We start from the raw sequence: 20,064 nt of genomic DNA, 5'->3' as shown, positions 1-20,064 counted from the left end.
ACTAGTCAATAAAATATTTATCATGATATCAAATCAAATAATATTTTTGAAATTATATATATATATATATATATATATATATATAATTTGGGAAAAGGAAAAAGAAAGATATGATGCTACCTAGCTCTTGTAATGTAAATTAATCGGATGTAATTACCAAAATTCAAGCAATGTACATTATTTGTCTAACATACAAAAACATAGAACAATAAAAAATTAGAGATTGCTTCCCAATCAAATCAATCTCTATCTAATAATATATGCATATAGATATTTATATATTATCGAAAAAAATAATTAAAAGAACAAAATCTTCGATCGATGCTTGTGTTATCGGTTAGTGCATCCAAGATCTGCGTGCCACCGTCGCTCTCCATGTTGACTCTGCCTTTCATGTCAAAGTCCCAACCTGTTGCTTCCTGAGCTGCATCGGGAACCGTCGCGACGTCTTCCATCTCCTCGGTGTTCTTTCTGAACGAGGGGTACGTATCATCGTCGACAGAACATCTCTGCGAATCGAATAGTAGTAGCAGCAACGCATGTAACTATTGACCAATTTAATCGAAAAAATCGAATCGAATGAGACTGAATTGGTTCATAAAGGTTTGAATCGATTAATCGGTAGTTTAGTCTTGAATATTATAAACAGTTTCAGTTGAAAGGAGTATTCTTCTTTGATTTGGTTAATCAATTCGAATCAAACTGAATCGATTTTAATTTGATGAACACTTGCCTGATCGAATTCATTACCTTAAAACTTTTATCGATCTATTCTACTAATATATATATATATATATATATATATATATATATTAATCGATTTTGAACCAGTTTGGTTAGATAGGTCTAAAACGATTTCGGTTTAGATCTATCTTACTCGGTTCGGTTCGGTTCGAACCATATCTGAAGCTGCTTAAAGTGCAATAGATTCATAGATGAAGTAGCTATATGTATCTATTTACCTTGACATTGCTGAGGTCTACGTTGTTGTCTCGGAGGAAGACGATGAATTCCTCGAAGTTCTCTTCTGTTGGGAGGTAGTGACCGCTGTATGGCCATATCGCCTGAAGCAAGCAAGCATGCATGCATGACAACCAAGAATTCAGACTCTGTGCATCAATCGACATGGATGAGGCACTCTCCCTGTGCTGAAATCAAAGTTTATGTGCACCTTAAGCACCCCTCCGGCAACCACCAATCTCCCCGCAGCCGTAGCTGCTCCCCCAGCTAGAAAGCTGGAATGCTGGAAGTTCCCCTTCCTCTTCTGCTCACAGGAGAAGAAGAACATATGATGGTATCTGACATATCTTCTTTGCTTTGGGGGTTTTGATGTTACGTACCTGACCAACATAAAGCACTCTTGATGTGCTGATGACAAAGATCCACTTGGAGCCTTCCACAGTGCTCACGGGGAGTCCACTTTCCCTGTAGACGAGCCTCCCATCGTCCACGATGACTTCATATGCTTCCCTCTCTTTCTGCGTGAGGGTGGAAGAGTATTATTCATCTGCAACACTCGAACACATGCATGCAAAATATGGTCATCAAGGAGCATACTGGTCCGAGATACCGAATGCATTGGTCGTGAAGGTTGCTTCTTGGGCACTTGTCGAGGTTTATCTCCCGTCCGTCGCCAACATCCAGCCTTCATTCACATGCAGAGACGAGGACAGACCAAAGAGGAGATCATAAGCACTGATGTAGTTCAATTTACAAAGGGCAGCTTAGTGTATGATCTCCCCATACTCACCAGAACAAGAATGGCTGGGAGCTCTCGCTCTCAAACCAGACGTCATAGTAATACTGCAAATTGTGGCCGTACCGATGGCGTGGATCGATCTGCACAGCAGAATAACCTCAGTTTTCCTATCTCTTGTTGTGAGCTGCACAACAACGGTGACACACACAAGGAATCTTACAGCTTCTAGCCAGTGTTGTAGTGCTAGTTTCTGAGCTTTTTCATCTTTCGACAAACCCTTACCGACCTGAAAATTGATGAAACCATCGATCAGAGAGAGAGAGAGAGATGCTTTCATTACCTTGGCTGCTCTAGTTCTTGCCCTTGCCCATCGGGAAGCTGCTGTTTCGGGTTTTCCAACGTTGAAGAATGACACAGAGCAATGCTTCAGAGACGCAAAATCTAATGCCTTCCACCTGCCACCAACCCAATGACATCAGAGACATTTCCTGAACAGGTAGAACACAAACACAAATCCGCCGGAAACAAAATGTGGCAGAGGTAGAGACAGACCAGAGTTCCTCAACCACGACCGCGCAATCTGCTAGGTTTCTCCTGCTTCCGCACAAGGTCTTGTAGATCCTTTGCAGCTTGGCGGCTGCTGCATCGGGCTCACTCAAAGGCCTCGGTGAAGACAACCCAGGAAGGCACCTCGAGAGCTTCGGATCACGGACCGCAACTGTTATGGTCTCGTTCATGGCTTGGTTCTTGCTCTCATTCATCGTTTGAAGCCGAGTGATCTCAATTATCATCTCGATGTCTTTCTCCCCAAATCTAATCGATCCTACGGAAACATCTTGTGTTTCAGCCAAGCCTATGAAAGCGAGGAAAAGGACAGACCCATAGAATCGACAAGAAGAAGAAGAAGAAGAACAGTAAGAAGAATGACTTTGCAGGAGGACGGACGACTTACCTCAGCTTCATTTATAGATAGATGCCTTAAGCAAGCAGCAAACCGCGGTATCGTGGAAATACGAAGGGGTCACTCATCACTGTACATGCAAATGTATACAAACATGTCGACCGTGGACTAATGCGGCATGTCACAGGTATCTTCACACTGACATCACCACATCAACTACAGTTCTACTTTGTCGTAGCTGATCACGACCAACTCCAGGTCGCATTTTCTTTGAATTTTTTGATCCATTCCTTCATTAATTGGATTTAGATTCATAGACACACTATCATTCTCTCTCCCTATAATGAATGTCCATTCAACCTGATCACATCAGATTCATTCATTCCAACGATCCTGATGACGGCACAGAAGCATCGGATGGACGGTGCAGAAACGATCCCCCTCGTCAAGCCGTTCATATATATATATATATATATATATATATATATATATATATATATATATATAGTTAGTTATTTAGTTAGTTAGTTAGCTTAATAATTAGAGGTGTAAGATAAAATGATAGATATGTTTTAGATGCGACATAAATGGTAAACTTCTCACGCTTAAATTGACGGAAAAATAAGCATCTTATTCAAAAGAAGAAAATTTCTTTGTTTTCTTTGATGATTGTAAACTTATAATTGTAATAAAATTTTAGGATAAGAATTTATATTTTAAAATGAGTTTTAAAGTTTTGTCATTCGGATGACCAATAAATAAAAGAACATGAACAGTATATAGGATTCGATTAAGAATCTTTGGTGCACACAAGTTGTGGGAGAGAAAGAGGAGATGAAATTTATAAAAAAAAAAAAACATAAATATAGAAAAATAATAAACTTAAAATTTATATAGTTCAACATATAAACCCCCTAAACTTTCTTCATCTGTTCCATATCTACCAAAGATAAACCTTAAAATAATTATTCAAAATATTCTCTTACTATATTCTCTAAGAAATATTTGAAATATTCTCTTCTTTCAAATTCATGTGCTTATTCTTTCTTTCTACAACAATAACTGTTGTAGGAATGTTTGTGAATACGGAAGCTGTGTGTTCTCAACAGGAAATTGAGGGTATCGAAATTGCACATACAGTAAATAGGAAGTCAAACAAAGAGATGCATTCTTCGTCCCCACGTAGCCATCCATTCAACAGTAACTGATCATGTTTCTATCACAAAGACATTCGATGATTCATGGCAGATCTAAATCACCAATATTGTTTCCTTTTCTGACAGAACAAGTTCAGACTGTCACTGTTGACAATAATTAGGTGGTGTTCGTAGAAATCCGGCACATTGGACTATCAATGTGTATGATATGACAATGTGCTCTGAAGAAGACAGTCCAATGTGCACATTGGACTGTGAAACACTTGAGCTTGTCAACTGTCTTCACACCTTCTCAAGAACACCTGAAACCAGAGAAAACCAGGCAGCCTCAAACCCACAGTTATCATGACAAGTTATCAATGCATTTATTTCTTCACATGAATATTGGATATTTCTGTGATCAATCTAAAGATCAAGGAAAAAATTATAATTTCTATATGACAAAATAATCTTTAAATGAAAGTAATTAATTTTTAAGTGAAACACATCAGCATTAACAGCTATCAAAACAAATATATGCATATCAATCAGCGGAGGTCAATCATAGAATATCAGCATCAATGATAGACATACTTCATTCAACAATAGTGAATCTAATACCTTTCTTATGAGTTTTCATAAAAGCAACATAACATTTTTAACTGTATTAGTAAAAAAAAATCCTGCTACTGCTTTCTAAATGAAATAATTTGTGGTAGTAACTAGAGCATTTGAAACATTAATCATGTAAGATTTCCAAAGCAAAAGCTAGAGCTTTTTTAATATAACATCTACCTAATGTTATCATTCACAGCTTATTGATTAATCTGTGCTTACAAATTAAGTGACAGCTTAGTTGTTACAATCTTCCCCACTATACATCTATGGATTAATGATTAATCTGGCTCCCATCGGAAGTGAGATCAAACTGACTTGTCACAATCTTCCCCACTTAAGAACTCCATGTTCTTGTTGAGGACCCAACATTATGATCCATATGAGGTCAACCTAACAGTGGTATCACTCTATCAAATATCACACTATACTCAACATTAGGTCGACTTTGATATCATTTGTCATGATATGATCCATAACTTGATAGACTTGGACCACTGACCTAAAATGTTTAACCTTAAATTAAAAATAGTACAACAGTCAAATCCTTGTGAGACTAATTGGGGATCTAACATATACATTCAATCAAAAGTGTTACATACCACATTCTTGACCTTTTCAAAATACTAACAAAGTCAAAATAAGGAACATTGCCATCAAGCCGATTATCGAGGAGGCTGTCTTGCTATCTATAGAAGAAGCAATTAGAACAATATGTCTTTTAAACAACATTGTTCACTAAACAATTCCAGTTATCTCTCCAACCAGTATGGATGCTGATCATACCGTCCATCAACACGCATCTCAGCCATCCTTGGAGCCTCACTGAGGCATGCATCTATCTTGAATGGATTTTTGAGATGTTAAGATGGAGTGAAAGGTTTGAGATGGGGGGAATTTGTTCATCTAATTTCGCCCATCTCACACACAACCTTTGAATGCAACTATAAACAAGACTAGAACTGTAATTTCTCTAGTCCAAATTGTGCATCAAGTTATAGAATATTCAGGTTATCTAAAAAAGAAATAAAATCACACAGGTCGAAATTTTCTCACAGTGATCTAGCATTTTTTACAAAGAAAATATCTTACCATCTCACCTTCATTTTTTTTACCTATTCTATTTTCCGGGCACATTCTGAAAAATTTTAGATTGACCAAATATATATTGAGATATAAAATTGTCATGCAAAGAGTTGAGTGATAAAATAAATAAAAAATAAAAAAAAATTCTACTATGTAACCGTATAATTATATGATCACCATGTTGACAGATACAACTTCAAACAAAGTTCACAAGAAACGAGGTATCACACTAATATACAGCTGGAGTCAAATACAGTTCCACAAAGTGAAGATTTGATATCTCACATAACATCAGTAATCAAATAGCCTAACAATGGCATGATGAGCATGGTCCCAATGAAAGTAAAAACATCTTGTAAACTAGGTAAGAGCCTCTTCTGTGTTTGTAATCTCTCCTAAAGAAAAGCAGGCTCTAGCAAGGAAACCAAGTTTGGTAATGTTCACTGCCAACAAAACAAACCCCCAAGTACTGAGGATGTTGACTGTTTACAGACAATTATGCAATCACATATAGATAATCAACAAAACTCTAAACCTTTAGAGCTAATTCTTCGCCATACTGAAAGGAGGGCAGGATTTCTCAAACCTTTTTGCAATAGACATCTTTTATTGTGGCTTATTGTCCGATTCTTTTTTTGGATGAATTGCTTCCACAAGGGCCTCAATTTCTTCCTTGGCTCGTTCAAACAAGTTTGGGCCTACAACTTCACCAATAGGAGTGTTCTCATCAATATCATTGCTCATACCATGAGTCTCTTTATGGTGTGTTTTCCCCCTGTGCACAGGTTCATCAGTCCCTTTCTTTGCTCTCTCAAGTAAATTGGATGATTCTACTTCTTTCTCTGTTAGGCATTACGAACAAGAGGCAATAGGTTTAGATGATTAGTGTAACATGGAAATCATACATTTGTCAGTAAGCCAAGCAGTACTTGTGCTCACCAGCTAAAGCAGATACTGTCAGTAGTCAAGCCAAGAGAACTATTAATTTGAAAAAGAGGTTATGCAGAAGCTCTCAAGTGATGGGCATTGAAGAGCAATGGAGAACATCTATATTCATGTCTACCAATATCACCAATCCTACGAGTGATATGTGAAGTCTAATTCGAACCAAAATTCTCAAGAAATAAAGAAGGATTAGTATGTTTTAAGAAAAAAGAACTAAATGGCAGTGAAATTGGGATAGCGGCAGTTCCCCTTAGATAACCCAATCATCTAACTCATTTCACAATGACCCTCATGAAAAATTTGTTATTCATAACTTTGAACTGCCTGAGTGTAGATCTAAAATTACCATAATTCCTTTCATGATGCTCATGTTCAGGACTCCTCTTGGGGTGGAGAGCTTCTACAAGGGCTTCAATCTCTTCCTTTGCTCGTTCAAACACATTAGGACCTTTAACTTTGTTGATCGGTGTGCTCTCATCTATATCATTGCTCTTTCCATGAGTCTCCCAATCATGAGTTCTCTGCCTATCCATGATCACCTTGATGTCTCCTTTCCCTCTCCTACGGAATCAAGTCCCTTTCACTCCCTGATTCCAAACAGCATATCGCCGATTAATCCTTGTAAGACGAATATAAACATAACACTTGAAAACATTGCTCGATCAATTAAAAAGATGAACATAAATCTACCAAAAATGTGAAATTCAACCATAAAATAACGCCGCTATCGGATCATCTACTCTTGATGGTCAAGCAATGAATATTGCATGAAAAAGAGACGTTTGAATTCATCAGAATCATGCTTCGAACATCGAGATACAAGGAACATGAGAGACGCTACCATTTGCACAACTAATCATCAGAACTGGATAAAATACCAAACTTCCACCATCAAATCATTCGCAGCTAAAAAGAAGGCAACAAATCTGTAGATAAAACGATTAACACCGCCAGAAATAAGAAAAAGAAGATGGTTTAAAGGGATCGAGAAAGGATCGGATAAGGATGGAAGACATCACCTGTTCTTCGATTGGCAGGGATATTAGGGTCAGCCGTGAAGGCAGACAGCCACTGAGGGGAAGAAAAGGTAACAAAGGAAGAGGCGAATGTCGCATGTGCGACCGCAAGTAACTGCGAATAGAACTTGTTTTCCAAATCGTTTATACATGTTTTACAAAACTTGTTTTCTATTTTCTAGAATTGCTGAATAAACCGTAAATGTTACTGAAAACAAAATCAGAAAACCAGAAAACTGCTTTGATTTGTAGCAGTTTGCTTAACGGGCCCAAACAATTGATGGCCCAAATAAAAAATGGGCCTAACGCGGCTCGAACGACACCGCAGCGGCCGATTGCTGCAAGTGCTTGATCGAGCTTGAGCTTCGCTCATTAATCGCCTTTTCCTCGCCAATCGTTCGAAGCAAACCAGTGCATTCGCTCTTTCTCGGTTCTCTTCTCACGTATCGCGGTTTCCTTCGTTCGTCGAAGTCGCTCGCCGCTCATCCCCCGCAGCCGGAGGCTTGCGGAGGAGGAGAAAGAGACACTGAAACCTTGAGAGTTTTGACGTCCTCGCACGGCGCTTTCTTTCCATGTGGCCTGCCGTCTCTTCGCTTCTTCATCGATGAAGGTGCGCTCACTCGCTTTTATTCTAACAGTGTCTGTTCAATCAATGATGTCTCAAAGTAGCATACTAATCATCAACTTTGGTCTAATGATGAATCAAGTTGTTGAATATGCTATGTCAGTGAGATCATTTACTCTACATTGGTGAGATTACTATTGTGCAGTGTGTCTGTTGAAAATTTTCAGTTCAAACAACAGTGCAGTGGGAGTGGATGGTAGATTTCGAACGAGAAATTTATTTTGGCAAACATTTCTTTCATTGATTGTGAGAGATTTACTTGGCCTTTATTGGCCCTGCATGGATCCGACTAATTTCCAACTTAGAACGTTTCTTTTCTCCAGAAGATTTTTGGGAGTTGCTTTTGGGCTACCATGAAGCTGTTATACCATGTGACATGTTTGATTTTATGCACAATGCCGTGGCACTAGCTTCAACTGGTTGAATCCGTGGACGGATCTGCTACCATCTGTTGTTGCTTTCAGCTGCTAGAAACGTCTTGCTAAAAGGGTACATTTAAATCATTCAAATGCACGATGATTCAGTACATTTGCTTGGTAATGAATGAGAATTGATATACTTGTGGAGGTTCTAAATGCATGATGATTCAATACATTTGCTTGGTTATGAATGAGAATTGAATACAAGTGGAGGTTCTGACTGCTTAATGATTTAGTAGATGCGCTTCAAATTTTTAATACCTGGTGTTCCAAATTTTCTTGTCTTGTTCTATTACTGAGAATTCAAGACTTGAATTTACTAATAGATGTATGTAAACCTCAACAGTTGGAAACATAGTTTGCAATCCTTTCTTTTGTTTAATGCAAATGATAGATTGTTTTCTAATTAGTGTCATTGACAGTTTTCATGCGTATTATGCCCTAGCATCGTTCATGTATATTTTCAAATATAGGCTTCCTTATTGTTTGGTGTTGATGCTAGTATGTTTATTCCATAGGAAATGATGATTCAACAAATGAGTCAATGCTTCTGCTTCCAAAGAGAACATAAGAGGACTCATGGTTACCTTGCATGGTCTCTCTCTCAATTTAGTTAATTAATCTATTTTAATCAAGTATCCCAGATCATCGAGATGCTTATCTTGGTAGTCAGACCTTTCATTGTAGTTTATTCATTCAATAATATGATTTTGAGTTCCCTTGATGTGATTTCTTCTGTAAATGATGCGTGTGATGAGATATCTAGTAACTAATTGATTATTTTCAGCATATATAGATTTTGTTCTATAGAGTATTATCAGCATAAATTGGAATATGTGGCTCAAGTCAGCCATGTCTTTGAAAGAACTTTCCTGATAAATGCGAAATTCCATCAAGCTTGATTTGTTAAACAGTTTTTGTCAACTGTCGAGCAATTGGGCTATTATCTATTACTTGGATCAAGTTTGTTAAGAAACTAATCTAATAGTAATGTGGTCCAAAAATTGGTGAACTTTTACCTTATATATTTATATACAACCTTTAGATTCCCCAACATCTGTTTTACCTTGGTGAACTGAAAGATATTTTTTCATAAACCTTGTGATTAACTTACTATCTAAATATAATGACTCCTTTTTATCTATTTCTTATTATCTTTGTTATGCTATTCCTCTGTGGCTACATTTTGTGATTTCATTGTTTTAAAGTGCTTCCTTTGTGTGTGCTGTCTTGCTTAGGAAGTCTACCAAGGGTGGGCGTAAGGTCATCGCTCGCAGGTTGGCAAAGGGCAGAGCAAGGATTGCGGTCTAGGATGTTGCTGTAACAAGTCAGATGGATGCGGGTGGTACAGGATCATGCCATGGCGACTCCATATCTCCATGATCCGAGATGTTGAGATCAGATGCTCAGTATTACTGCAGAGTTTTAGTGTTAAAAATTGGAAATCTCTTAGTGCAACTATTATTTGTAAACTTGTCATTGGGTGTTCTTCATCTATTTTCCAATATTTCTTTTGGTTCAATTTACATTGACATGGAGAATTTCAAATGGATGTTGTTATGAATAATTTTGTTTTACACAAAGATAGCTTTATGAAGAGAAATGGATGAAGAGGCATGCCTTGTAGTGTTTATTAACCATCTCTCCTCATCTTGAAGTGTATACAGGTTCAAATATTTGACCCAGGTAATTCTCCTGGTGGGGATTATGATGTGCATCCAAGGGATTCTCCATTGTGCTGATGTGAGTGCTCCAAATCAGAGTCCGACAGTACTATCTCCTCTGAGGTAAGACGGCACAATCGCTGGTCCAAACATGATCATCCCACAATCATCATCAGTCAATTCTTCCCTCTAGAATTGATTTCATGTGATCTCCTGACCCCACAGGTTTGGCCAACTTCTACAGATCTCACCAATGTGCATCATGCTTCTTGGATTGAGGGAGACAAAGAAGCAAAGGTGTCATTGTACCAAGTAGGACTATGTCCTGTAGCTCAATAGCAGGCCCCCAAATAAGGTTTGCTGACTCTCTCCTCTGAAAGCTGCACTTTGTTGGATGTACTGCATTATTTGAGTTGTGCGCCTCACAAGCCAGGACATGGATCCTTGGTAATGTCTCTCTCTCCTTGGCCACGAGTGATGCTGAGACTGAGAACGTTTCAAGTCTTGCTGTCATATAAACTAGATGTAGTTCCTCTGATCTGAGATCCTTCTCTCTTCAGCCATCGAACAGATAAGAAATCTGCGGCCTGCAAAGCCATCAAGATGCTAATGGCTACCTGCCTTTGATGCATACTGCCATTCTGCTGCAGAATAAGGTGTAGTAGCTCTGAAGGCTTGTTTTCTTGCTACCTTTAGATTGGCAAGTCTGTTGGTATTGTGTTTATTAAGAAGAAAAAGGAAGAAAGTCTAGGGTTTGCCTCTGATTAAAGAATCATAGGTACGGCAAAGTGTATTGATATGATTATTTTATTGTTAGATTAGTAGAAGCCAAACCATAACTTTATGATCATCCTATTAATATAGAACATGGAAATCTGTTACCTGATACACATCAGAACTCGACAAAAGAAGAGTGATGTTTTTCAGAGAATAGAATCATTGTAGCAAAAGTGGATAACAACACTAAGAACAATCCCTAGAACTTACTGAAGATCAGTTGAAAGAATATTTCAATCTGAATTGATGGAAAAACTAACCCATTAACTCGAAAGAATTGCAATTGTGGCATAAAATGCTTTTGTTGAATCATACATATTATTAGGTCTGGTAAAACGAACTTGATAAGCTTACTTCAACTGTTGAAGATCTAAGCTGATGCTAGTAGATTTATGTACTCTTATATATCATCATAACCATCCTTTTCCTTTCTACGCAGGCAAGTAAGGTGGATCCAACAAAGCTGGGAGTTCAAGTCATCATACATCAGTATAATACACAGTGAAATTCCTAGTATTGTCTTCACTGGCTGTTCATGGATCACAAGCAGCTCACCCTGTGGTCTGGATGGAGACATGCTCTTCCTCAACAATTTCCATCTCCCACCTGCACACGCAGAGAGGATAAGAGAGGATCAGTGACACAACACACGCCAAGGTAAAATGATTGATAGCAGGGCTGGGCTGTGCTGTGCCAAAGAAACTTTTCCCTGCCCACTTGCCTGCTAAATGGCAAATCTGTGTCTGCGCCTCATACAATGCAGAAACAAAGAAAGAAACAAAAGCTTGAAATGCCTCTTCTGCCTTCAGATCTACCTCCATCCTCCGCATTCCTATGGCTCTCTGAAACTTGCAGCAGTACATGACAATGAATTATAGGGTGGCATCTTGGAATCTAATATGTTGTACTTCACCCTTATATCTGCCGTTCATTCTCACTGTTTTTGTTTCCGTATGAAGGTTTAACCCATTGTTATCTGTTCCTTTTCTTATCATCTCTTCCCCAGGAATGTTCCTCTTTGCTGCCCTCATAACAAAATTCCAAATGCTTGTGGTATATAATTTTATTTTACTATTTGGAATATAATTTTATTTTATTCCAAATATTTTTTTAATTTTGTCAACCATTATCTAATGATAAGGTGGTTCGAGTCTTAAAAATAACCTCTTGATAAATCTAAGACGGCATATATTAATCTTAGTTTATTCTCATATTTGACTTTGCCTATAATATAAATTGTAATATTTCAACTATTTAAATTAATTATATGAATCTTTTTTTTTATCATCGAATGTTATACTAATCGAATCAAGCGCAATGAATTCGTAAGTGTTTTCTTTATTTCTTCTCGTACCACTGATAATAAATATCTCGTAGTACCATCTATTTAAATCTTCAGCTAAATAATCTTTTTATATTTTATTTCTTCAATGGTGCTATGGTTAATTACTCACAAAATTAAAAAGAATGAATAATTAGGAGTACTTGGGAGATTGCCTTCAACAACTGTTCCCTTCTCTCCATATGCCATGTATATATTCCCATCTGAATACCTCCTCAGGAGATTCCTTGCATTCAGGTACTCCCTCTCTTCACTGTAGAAGGTATGCAACAACTCCCCATCTCCCTCTTGAAATGTTCCATCAAGATCAAAATCACCAAGTCCAACTACCAAATGTCCATCATCAGCAGCATCAAGGACAAGAATGGGTCAGATATCTGCACTTGTCTCCAACGTACTGCTCGTCGCAGCCCAATGATCCCCTGCTGATGACCGGATCAGGCACAAGCAGCAACGACGAACTCGTCAGAGAAGCCGAGCATGAATCGAGCCTGCGGTGGACGAGGAAGACGGTGGCTTCAGATGAACCTGCCGCAGGTAGACCAGGAAGAGTCTCACGAACTCCTCACCATGATAGCTGTAGCAGCAGCTCACCTGGTGGTGTCATCAGATTCTGCTCGGACTGCAGCACTACGAAGACTCCCTTGTGGAGAAGCGGACCGCAGGGTCCCAAGGTAGTGGTTGATCCAATGAAGCTTCTCTCGCACCTACATTTCTGTTTCGTGCTCATCTTTAGATCCTTCCATGGTGGCTTGACGTGCAGTCTCTTTGTAATGCCTGCGGGATAAGGCGGAGGAAGGCGCGACGTGCCATGGCGCCCGAAGCAGCAGCAGCAGCAGTAGGAAGTGATGGAAGAAGAATCCCGGCAGATAGACCTACAAAAGCTCTCAAACAGAAGAAGAAGAAGAAGAAGAAGATTCGATTCGACGACGATAAGAGCTCAGCTTTCCATCAGGTCTTCCCCCAGGATGAAAAGGATGCAGCCGTCTTGTTGATGGCTCTCTCTTGTGGCCTCATCCATGGTTGAGTCGCCTCCTATCTCCTGACACAGTATCAAGGTGTAATCTTCCATCTGTTGCTTTAATGTTCATCTGTTATCAAGTTGGGAATATCCATTCTTCAGTACTCCAACCACTGGACTTGCAACTTCGAACACAAAATTATTGTCCCAAGCAAACTTTTCTTGCACAGATGCAATTAAATTATAAGACAGGAGTAATTCATAGTGTCTGGATTACCAAAATACACCTATTAGACACTACTTTCACATGTGCATTCAGGACACTGCAACAATCCAAACGCATGATAACAACAAAGGCTCTCAGCATTCATAGTACATATCATCATCACATGGCTGTTTTCGATGAATCATGGAGAAGATCCTTCTGCAATATGGGTTGAATCGAAGGGCTGAATGAGGTGTGATTGCTTCAACCAGTGCAGCATAGAGTTTTCCCTGAAGAGAAGAAAGTAGAAGATGGTTTAGAATCTTTACTGTAACAAAATCTGCTGTGAGTACTGTGTGGTTGCAGGTTAAATCTGGTCTCGGCAGAAACCTTTGCAAGTGTTAAGGGTAGATTGGATCACGTAATTTGCATATGAATCTTGTGGTAGCAGTTCAAACTGAGGTTCCGACAGCAACTCAAGTATGATCTTTTGCTCGGATTTGTTCGTCGAAAATTTGCAGACATTTTTCCACCACATTACTGCCGAACTTTTGGGTCGAGAGTGTCACATAAGGTCCTTCAAATTGTGATGCCAGATTTGCATTTACCAGAAGATTTCTTAGCTTTAGCACATACTGAGACACGTAATTACCGAAGCAAAGCAAAAGAACTGTAAGTCTAAGAACACAATGGTGTAAAAGGCAACAAAGGGTGACATTCTCATATAGAAGAAAAACAGAAGAGAAGAACAAATCTTGTTATAGAATCATCTAAAAGGTAAAACATGATTAATTTATTTTCATTGTTATCCTAAACACTTGCAAATCTTAGAAACTATCTTTTTATGATCATTGGCCATGTGGAAAGGTTTTCCTAAAACATGTTTACTCCACAAAAATTAATTTTAACTAACTACATTTCTAATCCTTAACCTTGGTATAGGTAAAATCCAATGAGGTTTATGTGAATGGTATATAAGGTTGATTTCCAAGAATTAGAGAGGTATATAAGATATTTGCATTTCTGGATATATATATATATATATATATATATATATATATATATATGCTTAGAAAACAAAAAATATAGAGAAGTTAAGCTAATGAAAAGACAAGCATGTTTGGTAACCACAGAACAAGATGAACCACCTGATGGAAGCAATTACTCAGAAACAAGACCTGGTCTAACATCAAAAGGTATTCAAACTTTAAAGGAGGGAATGAGAAAGGCACCAATATTGTTGGAAAGGTATTCAATCTTATAAAATATCATGTTCTTATACTGAAATCACCAATTACTACATATAGCAATAAAACATAAGAGTCTCAGATAGACTGCATAGCATGAGATACTTGTCACATATATTTTCTCTAGGAAGCAAGAATTTAGTAATAACTTTTCATCAAGAAATATGGTTTCATTAATATAACCTCTGATTAAAAGACTGCAGGTATTGACAAAAGGAAAAAAAAAAAAAGATTCAAAGCACAGGGGAAAATTTGTAATGAGATGCAATTATGTACAAATGAAACTTGTGTTTTATAGGAATGCAAGAAATGAGTGTCAAAAGATTACCCAAAAGCATCCACTGCAAGGAGAAGACCATGAGCAGCTATTTGTGTGAGCAGTTCTGCCTGATTCTCCCCTGTGGAGAGACATGCAGTGTTGCAGAGTGCAGCAAGTTGGTGAGTGGCCATATGGATCCAGTGCTTGGCAGCAGCAAACTGCCACAAAGTAAATGATTAAATCTATGCATCTGAAACACTAGAGAGAGATGGCTACATATGCAAGGCAAGCAAACAAAAGAGCAATAATATAGTTTGAGATTAAGATTTAGGTAAAAGTTTGATTTGGAATTTAAAATGAAAGAGGAAACTAAATGTGTTTTCAACAACTTTTCATGGTAAAAAATTCACAAGTAGTTGCAGGAATTATCCATGTCTATAGCTGTATCTTCTTTCTTTCCCAGCCAAAATGAAGAGTTGTGACTTTCTAAGTGCCTCATTGAAATTGATACAAGAGAGTACAAACTTAATGAAATCAAAACAAGATGGTAATGCATTAATTTGAACTATAATTTTGCTTTGTTCATACAAAGCATCATAAATTTCAGATGGCAGGATTACCAAGCACCCTTATGTCAAAAATTGCAGGAAGTTCACCAAGCAAAACTTATATATACAAGCATCCTATTGGTTGAGAAAGGAAAAAAGCTAAATTCTGGTGACATGGTCCAATGTGACACACAAGAAATTAGTCCCATGTTTGATTTCTCCATTTTCATGGATTAAGCTCATGGTTAAGAATATATGGTCATGCATCTGATTTCTCAGCTGTAGCAAAAACATTTCAGCTACTGTCATCTTTGTTCAGTAAGATTAGAGCATTATAAGGCTTCAATCTATAGCAAAAAAAGCCCAACTACATAGTTGATCTTCCCTCTAAAATATATAAAAATAATTTTTCCGTATTATTTGAAATGTTTTCATCCCTTGATACTCTTCTATGCTGCCGTGTCATGGAATGGGTCTCTTTTTCGGATACCGGTATGAGCATCCATATTCAAAACGACACACAAAGCATCCATTGTGTATTTTTCTGCAAATGGCAAGACACATAAATATAGTTAAGTTTTAGGAACAAAGCTACCCAAAATTTAATTTGACTTCCCAAGATATGCACTCACAACCTATCACCCACTGTTATATGACTCCTTTACTATCCTGTTAGCAAGCAAATAAGAACAAATAAGCAGAATACTACTCAGCAACACCACAAGGAGCATCTGGTAAGAGTCCTTTCTAAGGTGTTTGAATCAGAGCCCTTTCAAATGTTAAACCATCTGATAAATCAACGACAGTGTCTTCATTCTGTCAATAGGTCATATTTCTGAGGATTACTTGGAATTGAAAAGAAAAATGTTGATTACAGAGGAACAAATACATTAAAAAGATATTGTTCACTTTTGCAGTGTCCTGTATTTTTAAGCTAATATGTATAGTTCAACTATGTAATAAGCAAAGACATATTGTCCAATTCACTATTCAAAGATTGTCCACACACCAAAAAAGGCAACAAAACAAAGAGAAAAGGGAAAAGGGAAAGAAAGAAAGAGAACAGAAATCAACATACCCCATTGTCTTCAGGTGGAATGCATGTCAAGAAATGGTTGATTACATGATTGCCGTTTGTGTCCTCAATAAGACTAAGAAGCCCGTGCAGCAATTAGCCGTGCAATCTGTTGCTGTGTTTTGAGTGTTTGAATCGGCTTCTACACTATGTTCACCAAAGTAGATGATATGCAGACATGTAGGGAGCTGTTTTGGGTGACAATTTTCCTGACAAATTTGTTGTCTGGTACTGATGTTCAATTCCTGGTAGATGGGCAGGTAATTAATGATCAAGGACCTGCTTATTATTCTTTTAACTGTCTTTGTTGTGCTGGACAAATCTGTTCTTGTGTTTTATTTGTTACCCTTTTTTGAGATCTTTGAGAATGTTTTGCTGGGCGTATTAATTTTGAAAACAATTTACAGAGCGTCTTTGATGGAGTGAAAAAGGTTATTTTACTTTTATACCATCATCTATACACGTTGTCGTGTCCACCATTGTATTTGTGTCATGTCTGTTTCGTCAGATTTGTCTTTACTCGCTTGCTCTCGAGCAAGGAAGGAGGGGGTGTAGCAGACTATCGTATTTGTGTCACGTCTGTTTCGTCGGATTTGTCTTTGCTCGCTTGCTCTCGAGCAAGGATGGAGGGGGTGTAGCAGACTATCGTATTTGTGTTGTGTCTCTTTTGTCGGATATGTCTTTGCTTGCTTAGCCTCGTGCAAGAAAGGAGAGGGTGTAGTAATGATGGCTCTTACTATCCTTGCGATTGTCATCGATCATAGGTGAGGAAGGAGAGGGGAGGGGTGATCTATCCTTTCGTCACGAGGTTTGCTGGGGGCTATTATGCTTTTATTGTTGGATAAATTCAATGTAGGAAAAAGTCTCACCCTCATCGTTGCACTTGCATGGAAGAAGGGCTATAAAGATTACGGCAGACAAAGACCCCCTTGAACAATGGGTTCAGTGGAAGGTTAGGAATAAAATTATTATCTATAAAAAATGATATTATGTGAAATTTTTTTTAAGTTGAGACATTATCTCAATGATGAAGATTTTTTCTAGGAATTCATCCTAAAAGTATCATATCTGTTTTTATTCTATTTCAAGTTTATGTTGATGAGATGAGAATGAAAGTATTTAGTGGTTGACTTGCGGAGAATTTTTTTTTTTTAAGTTACTTTGGACTTAGTAGCAGAGATGAGTAAAACTTGAATTGGGCATAGAATACACAAATGATTAAATTTAAATTTGGTAAACAATTTGAGTAGGTATGAATGAGTAGCAAATTAACAAGAATATACAATTAACTGTAAAAATTTCTTGTAGAAATGAGTGAAAAATTAAAGTCAACATATATGGTAGCAAATCAAAGAAAGAATATGATAAATATCGTATAAATTAGTAATAAAATTAAAAAAATAAAATTGAGTATAATTTAGTAAATGAATGGGAAGTTTTGTTGAATATAAGACATAGAAAAATAAATAATTAAAAATCCGACCTGCCGGATTCGAACCAGCGACCTCAGGATATCTGTCACCACTACAGTCCTCCGCTCTACCAACTGAGCTAAGATCGGTTTCATAACTATGGGCTTCCATATATAAATATAAACTTCTGAGATTCCACTAATCAATCTTCCACATAATTTTCTCATTTGAATTTTATTAAATGATAATACATGATCTGAGATTTCAGATACCAAATACATAGTCATACCTAATTGGATCAATATAGATCTAATATGTATCGATACACAATGCACCGACATTATAGATCGATATTGAATATATATATATATATATATATATATATATAAGTGTGTGTGCACAAAGAAAAAACCAAATCTAATGTTACATTATAACCAATTTTTATTAGTTCAACTATGTAATAAGCAAAGACATCTTGTCCAATTCACTATTCAAAGATTGTCCACACACCAAAAAAGGCAACAAAACAAAGAGAAAAGGGAAAGAAAGAAAGAGAACAAAAATCAACATACCCCATTGTCTTCAGGTGGAATGCATGTCAAGTAATGGTTGATTACATGATTGCCGTTTGTGTCCTCAATAAGACTAAGAAGCCTGTGCAGCAATTAGCCGTGCAATCTGTTGCTGTGTTTTGAGTGTCTGAATCGGCTTCTGCACTGTGTTCACCAAAGTAGATGATATGCAGACATGTAAGGAGCTGTTTTGGGTGACAATTTTCCTGACAAATTTGTTGTCTGGTACTGATGTTCAATTCCTGGTAGATGGGCAGGTAAATAATGATCAAGGACCTGCTTATTATTCTTTAACTGTCTTTGTTGTGCTGGACAAATCTGTTCTTGGGTTTTGCTGGGCGTATTAATTTTGAAAACAATTTACAGAATGTCTTGGAGTGAAAAAGGTTATTTTAATTTTATACCATCATCTATACACGTTGTCGTATTCACCATCGTATTTATGTCACGTCTGTCTTGTCGGATTTGTCTTTGCTCGCTTGCCCTCGATCAAGGAAGGAGGGGGTGTAGCAGACTATCGTATTTGTGTTGTGTCTCTTTTGTCGGATATGTCTTTGCTCGCTTAGCCTCGAGCAAGAAAGGAGAGAATGTAACAATGATGGTTCTTACTATCCTTGTGCGAGAAAGGGTATAAACAATCGTTGTCGTCGATCGTATATGAGGAAGGAGGGGGGGGGGGGGGGGGTGATCTATCCTTATCGTCACGAGGTTTGTTGGGGGCTATTATGTCTTTACTGTTGGGTAAATTCGATGTAGGTAAAGGTCTCACCCTCATAGTTGCACTTTCATGGAAGGAGGGCTATAGAGGTTGTGGCAGCGACAAAGACCCCCTCAACAATGGGTTTGGTGGAAGGTTAGGAATAAAATTATTATTTATAAAAAATGATATTATGCGAAATTTTTTTTAAGTTGAGTCATTATCTCAACGATGAAGATTTTTTCTCGGAATTCATCATAAAAGTATCATCCCTGTTTTTAGTCTATTTCAAGTGTATATTGATGAGATGAGAATGGAAGTATTTAGTGGTTGACTTGGGGAGATTTATTTTTTTTAAGTTACTTTGGACTTGTAGCGGAGATGAGTAAAACTTAAATTGGGCATAAAATACACAAATGATTAAATTTAAATTTGGTAAACAATTTGAATAAGTATGAATGAGTAGCAAATTAATAAGAATATGCAAAATTCTTATAGAAATGAGTGAAAAATTAAAGTCAACATACATGGTAGCAAATCAAAGAAAGAATATGATAAATGTCGTATAAATTAGTAATAATTAAAAAAATGAAATTGAGTATAATTTAGTAAATGAATGGAAAGTTTTGTTGAATATAAGATATAGAAAAATAAATAAATAAATTAAGTACAAATGAGTGGCAATGTTAAAGAAGTTTAAAAGTAGTAAATTGCTATGTGTTATAAATAATTAATTAATTAAAAATTAAAAATCCGACCTGCCGGATTCGAACCAGCGACCTAAGGATATCTGTCATCACTACAGTCCTCCGCTCTACCAACTGAGCTAAGGTCGGTTTCATGACTATGGGCTTCCATATATA

The 20,064-nt window shown here is 37.3% G+C and overlaps 1 protein-coding gene, 3 long non-coding RNA genes and 2 other non-coding genes across 7 annotated transcripts; 1 reads left to right on the top strand and 5 right to left on the bottom strand.

Annotated features, from left to right (window-relative positions):
* Positions 1-281: 281 nt before the first annotated feature.
* On the bottom strand, positions 282-2,460 carry LOC103996523 (IQ domain-containing protein IQM1-like). Its single transcript, XM_018830034.2, has 9 exons — positions 2,252-2,460; positions 2,040-2,154; positions 1,920-1,985; positions 1,751-1,839; positions 1,558-1,645; positions 1,341-1,478; positions 1,172-1,264; positions 963-1,064; positions 282-509 (listed from the first exon to the last, which is right to left on the bottom strand). Exons 1-9 carry the CDS (start codon positions 2,458-2,460, stop codon positions 282-284), a joined length of 1,128 nt encoding a protein of 375 aa, XP_018685579.2.
* A 1,286-nt stretch (positions 2,461-3,746) lies between these two features.
* LOC135619843 (uncharacterized) lies at positions 3,747-6,865 on the bottom strand. The gene is made up of 2 exons (XR_010489507.1): positions 6,729-6,865; positions 3,747-4,059 (listed from the first exon to the last, which is right to left on the bottom strand). It is a non-coding gene; the product is annotated as an uncharacterized LOC135619843 (long non-coding RNA).
* Positions 6,866-6,918: 53 nt separating this feature from the next.
* Positions 6,919-7,514, bottom strand: LOC135619842 (uncharacterized). Its single transcript, XR_010489506.1, has 3 exons — positions 7,402-7,514; positions 7,224-7,308; positions 6,919-6,969 (listed from the first exon to the last, which is right to left on the bottom strand). It is a non-coding gene; the product is annotated as an uncharacterized LOC135619842 (long non-coding RNA).
* A 276-nt stretch (positions 7,515-7,790) lies between these two features.
* Positions 7,791-13,356, top strand: LOC135619841 (uncharacterized). 2 transcript variants are annotated; one of them, XR_010489504.1, is made up of 6 exons: positions 7,791-8,008; positions 8,347-8,512; positions 9,681-10,553; positions 10,667-10,762; positions 11,323-12,899; positions 12,989-13,356. It is a non-coding gene; the product is annotated as an uncharacterized LOC135619841 (long non-coding RNA). The 2 variants fall into 2 exon arrangements; XR_010489505.1 differs by lacking the exons at positions 7,791-8,008; positions 8,347-8,512; positions 9,681-10,553 and having other exon boundaries at positions 10,756-10,884.
* Positions 13,357-17,997: 4,641 nt separating this feature from the next.
* TRNAY-GUA (transfer RNA tyrosine (anticodon GUA)) lies at positions 17,998-18,081 on the bottom strand. The gene is given in 2 exon segments: positions 17,998-18,033; positions 18,045-18,081. It is a non-coding gene; the product is annotated as a tRNA-Tyr (tRNA).
* Positions 18,082-19,953: 1,872 nt separating this feature from the next.
* On the bottom strand, positions 19,954-20,037 carry TRNAY-GUA (transfer RNA tyrosine (anticodon GUA)). Its single transcript is given in 2 exon segments — positions 19,954-19,989; positions 20,001-20,037. It is a non-coding gene; the product is annotated as a tRNA-Tyr (tRNA).
* Between the last annotated feature and the right edge of the window lie 27 nt (positions 20,038-20,064).

Source organism: Musa acuminata, chromosome BXJ2-8 (assembly GCF_036884655.1).
Source record: "Musa acuminata AAA Group cultivar baxijiao chromosome BXJ2-8, Cavendish_Baxijiao_AAA, whole genome shotgun sequence".
Taxonomy (NCBI): Eukaryota; Viridiplantae; Streptophyta; class Magnoliopsida; order Zingiberales; family Musaceae; genus Musa; species Musa acuminata.
Note: the sequence above shows the minus strand (reverse complement) of the source record. Positions and strands in the feature narration are given on the sequence as shown.

Coding starts and splice junctions, on each gene's coding strand:
- LOC103996523 (XM_018830034.2), bottom strand. CDS start 2,460: ATGAATGAGAGCAAGAACCAAGCCATGAACGAGACCATAACAGTTGCG. Junction 1,986..2,039: donor CAAGAACTAGAGCAGCCAAG/GTAATGAAAGCA, acceptor ATCAATTTTCAG/GTCGGTAAGGGTTTGTCGAA. Junction 510..962: donor TAGACCTCAGCAATGTCAAG/GTAAATAGATAC, acceptor TTCGATTCGCAG/AGATGTTCTGTCGACGATGA.